The 4,286-nt window shown below is 42.0% G+C and overlaps 1 protein-coding gene across 1 annotated transcript; it reads right to left on the bottom strand.

The window, feature by feature from the left end:
• Window positions 1-372: 372 nt before the first annotated feature.
• Window positions 373-1,503, bottom strand: LOC131070031 (uncharacterized). Its single transcript, XM_058005582.2, has one exon. It carries the CDS (start codon window positions 1,339-1,341, stop codon window positions 574-576), a length of 768 nt encoding a protein of 255 aa, XP_057861565.2. The 5' UTR covers window positions 1,342-1,503; the 3' UTR covers window positions 373-573.
• Window positions 1,504-4,286: the final 2,783 nt, after the last annotated feature.

The following is a 4,286-nucleotide window of genomic DNA, read 5'->3' as shown; positions in this document are numbered from 1 at the left end:
TTATTTATTTTAATCTTTTAATTAAAACAAAATTTAATTTCATAATTTTTTTTTAAAATGTTAATTAGAATTAACATCTAATTGTATATGCTAGAATTTCTGGAAAGAACTGTGTATGCTTTTTGAACCAGAATTGCAATCAGCAATCCAACATCAAAAAGAAGAAAAATGTAATCATTTATTTGTTTACTTTCTAAAATATTAAAGAATCACATTACTCAATTTTTAAAGATGCTCTAAACATTAACTCAAAAATCTTTTTCACAATTTAATCTAGATATTATAGATTGTCAAAATCTCTCTAACTAAAAAATCATTAAAAAAAATTAGCCCCTGCTAGCACCTTTAGCTGAGAAAAAAAGTAGACAAAGATTGAGCTGCCAAATTTTAGGGTGGGGAAATAAGATTTGAAATTAGTAGCGTAAACCATCCAATGCGAAGGACTGCCATTACGCTCATACCAACATTTACATCAAATTCTTCAACAACATTTCACTAAAAGAAAAGCTAGGTGTCAGTAAGATGCGATTAAGGCTCTAGGTCACATGGAACAGCAGAACAATATCTCAAACATTAAGCGGCGAACCGCTGAGAAGCCACCGCCACAGTACGGGCGCTACGCCTCACTGGAGATTCAACAGACTCACCTTTCTTTTTCACATTTCTCCTCGGGGACGCCGATTTCATGACCTTGTCAGGAACAGCCACATAATCGAACACTTCTGATTCCTTATCGACATGCCTCTTCGATGCGGATCGAGTTACAGAACGCACTTTGGGGGATTCGAACCCAGGATCAGCTGAAGCGGCTAGGGCTTGTTCATTAAAAGCCTCGCCCAATCTTCGGATCCGTCTACGAACTTGAGGCGAACGCTTCTTTTCGGATTTTTCGATGGATTCCGGCACAACAGTGGGGCAATCCTCGTCCTCCAGGCTGTCTTCACTCGCCCATTTCTGCTTTATTAGCTGGGACTCCGCTGGGCTCTTGTAAGGAAGAGGTGTGGAGCCGGCTCTCATGGGGGTTTCAGACTCGAAAGAGGCTTTGGCAGGGGATTTGCCCTCCTTTTCCTTCTCGCTTTCACTGATCTTCTTTACGGTATCTTCTTCATCCTCGTCTCTAAGCTTTTTCAAGCTGCCCTCGATCTTGCCTGCCATGCGCTTCTTGCCATGGGAGAGGCCGCCCATGGACCAGGGGGCGTCCTTGGCCCATGACAACAATGGAGCCATCACACCCAGCGGCGGATCGACTCTCTCTGAGTTGAATTTAAGATCATTGTAAACCCTAGGCCTCGGAAGGCTGCTGCCATAGAACTTGCTCGGCCGCAGCGGCAGAACCATCATTGATTTGCTTTGGAAACAGCCGCCTGCGAATCTCGAAACCGAACAATCAAGTGCAATTGAAGGATGAAAACCCTCAACTGAACTATTTCAGTCGGTTACTGAATTCGAACCCGTAGTCACAGCGAGAAGGCGCGGTAGAATGATGAAATTATAAGCTCTGTTTAACCCCTGTTAAGTACGGAAAATTGATATAGGGTGAAAAAATGGCGGGAGATTTACGCGGGAAACAAAGTGACATGCTCGGCAAAGGATTGTGGATGGCATTGGTTAGCGAGTGGGCACTAGGCATGCATGGAGGAAGGCACCTCGGTTAGTGAAAAGGCTAGGTAATCTTTTAAAACGGTATGGTATTTTTTTTTTTGAAGTCCAAAAACAAATTGTATACCCATTTCTTTTTATAGTCCATCCTATAAGACATACAAAACAATTGGTTTTTGGGTCTATAAATGGCTTATAGTATATGGGACTACCTCATATTATGCAAATGTACATACTCCTTGCAGGAGTTGAATTTGTGACCTCTCTTCAACATTACAAGTTCACCACCATTAGACGAACTTTGTATTGGGTCAAATGTAACAGACAAGACAAACAAAAACAAGTCTATAAATAGGTCTTTCAAAGAACAAGTGATTCAATTATTATCAACCTTGACCTTCTCTATCACGTCCAAACGTTTGCTTGAAGAAAATAATGAGATAAACTTATTTCAAGGATATTATATTAGTTAAATTTTGATTTAATTTATGTAACGTCATAAATTGTACGCACTTGCTAAAGCAGTACAATTTCACACCTAGTTTAGCACCCGCCTTGGTGCAGTTTGCATTTTGCATTGTGTTTCCCCTTTAGCACTTAATTAATCAAATTAATTAGGTCTAAAGGTTCTATTTCATCATCTTCCACATCATAAAGTCGGACCCTTTCATTAAAGTGTGCCCCTTTCATTTTATTCCTCCAATACATCACTTAATCAAAAACCCTAATTAGGCCTTATTCTGAGCTTGGGGGCTTGATTTCGGGGGTCAAAACATCTCGAAATCACCTGTAACTTCGGGATTCGCTCTAAAATCATCATATCCGATGGCCCTGAAAATTTGGTGAAAAGTTGTCGGGACCGTGGCGCCCGGAGTGCACACGGTCTCGGACATTTTTCCCGAAATTTTAGGAGCGCGATCCAATCATAAAATAAAGCTTAACCCCAAGAAATTGGCAGGAGATTCAATCTCTAGGTCGGCCAAAAGTTGGAATTAAGACCTAGGGTTTCATACATGAGAGCTCTCTTTCTTCATTTGAAAGGATCCGAATTTTGTTTTCAGGAACCTCATATGCAGCGAAAGAGCAGATCTTTGAAGACTTCAGCAACACTCAACATTCATCCTCCAAGCATTCATCAAATTCATTCATCCACTTAGGGCTTTAAAGGCATTGAAGAGCAATAAGGGATCACCGATTGAAGATTGGCTTGTACCCCTCCCTTGGGGTTGGGTATGATTTCATGTTGTTTTCATGTCTTTGCATAAGCCTCATTATGTCACTTGCATTCATGCTTTAGATCACTTTGCATCTTGATTTGGAGCATTTACATTGCCATCTACAAGCAATTAGGGTTTACTCTCTAGGTTGCTCTAGTTTGATTACTTGCATTTTAGGATCTTGCACACACACAAGGTCTGCACACACATTACTGTTACAATACAACTTGGCTATTCGTGGAGGTGGAAATCACCAAAGTGGGGGTTTGACTAAGGCAAAACCCTATATAGCCGCCCAAAACACCTTTTCAGATATCAGTGCAGATTTCGGGATTCAGACGACGCCGTAAGTTGCAGATCCGAAAGAAGCAGACAGAGACCGAACCCTATATCAAGTTTCAGCACAAAAGACCAGGACAGGGGCGTGGGGTACCCTGGTCCTGCCAGGACAGGGGCGCTAGGCGCCCTGGTCCCTGAGACAGGGGCGCTGGGCGCCCTGGTCCTGCCAGGACAGGGGCGCTGGGCGCCCTGGTCCCTGGGACAGGGGCGCTGGGCGCCCTGGTCCCTGGGATAGGGGCGCTGGGCGCCCTGGTCCTGCCAAGACAGGGGCACTAGGTGCCCTGGTCCCTGGGACAGGGGCGCTGGGCGCCCTGGTCCCCCTGTCAGACAGCAAGTTTTGGCAGTTCGAACAATTTTCCAGGTTGCAAAACAGCAGTTTCAGGAGCAGTTTCAGGAACAGAATCAGGACAGTGGCGCCTGCGCCCCCGTCCCGAACATTCTCACTCGGATTTTGACTCCGGGTACGCATTTGCATTCTTGTCTTATCTTTGTGTTTACAGTTTTCCATAGTTTAAGTTCAATTCTGCAATCTTGTTATTAGTTCATACTTGCACTTTGGGGTTAAGGATTGAACTTGCATCATTTTATCTTACAATTACAACAAAGGAATAGAAACCCTAATAGGTAGCCCATGGCTCTCTCTTTCACAAAAAGAAGTAGCCAATTGTGTGATACCTCTAGGCTCTTTCGTATTCTGCAATGTGTGTCAAAAGGTAGGATTAGGACATGTTAACCTGGTCTCGCTTTTTCCCCTACACAATTTATAAATAGAATAATGATATATATTTTAATTTTGAAAGATTAAAGTGATAGATTTTAATGATAGAATAATGTTGTAATTAGATTTTAAATGAAAAATGGTGATATTGACTATGTTTCCATTACCTTGTACATGTTAAAGACTATAACTTCAGTAGATATCATGCTTGTTGTATTTATGAAATTCTCGAGCTCTCATTTGTATTTGGTTTACTTCATCAATAGCTGGAAAATGTTTTGGTTTTGTATTGCATCTGTCACTGATCATATTTTATGTATTGAAGTCTTTGAATGCTGTCACTGACCTTGTATTAGCTGGTAAAACGTTTCATTTCTTCCACTGGAGTTCAACGGCTCGTGGTGTATGTCAGT

The sequence above is a fragment of the Cryptomeria japonica genome, chromosome 3 (assembly GCF_030272615.1).
Source record: "Cryptomeria japonica chromosome 3, Sugi_1.0, whole genome shotgun sequence".
NCBI lineage: Eukaryota > Viridiplantae > Streptophyta > Pinopsida > Cupressales > Cupressaceae > Cryptomeria > Cryptomeria japonica.
This window is presented reverse-complemented; position numbering and strand designations above follow the sequence as displayed.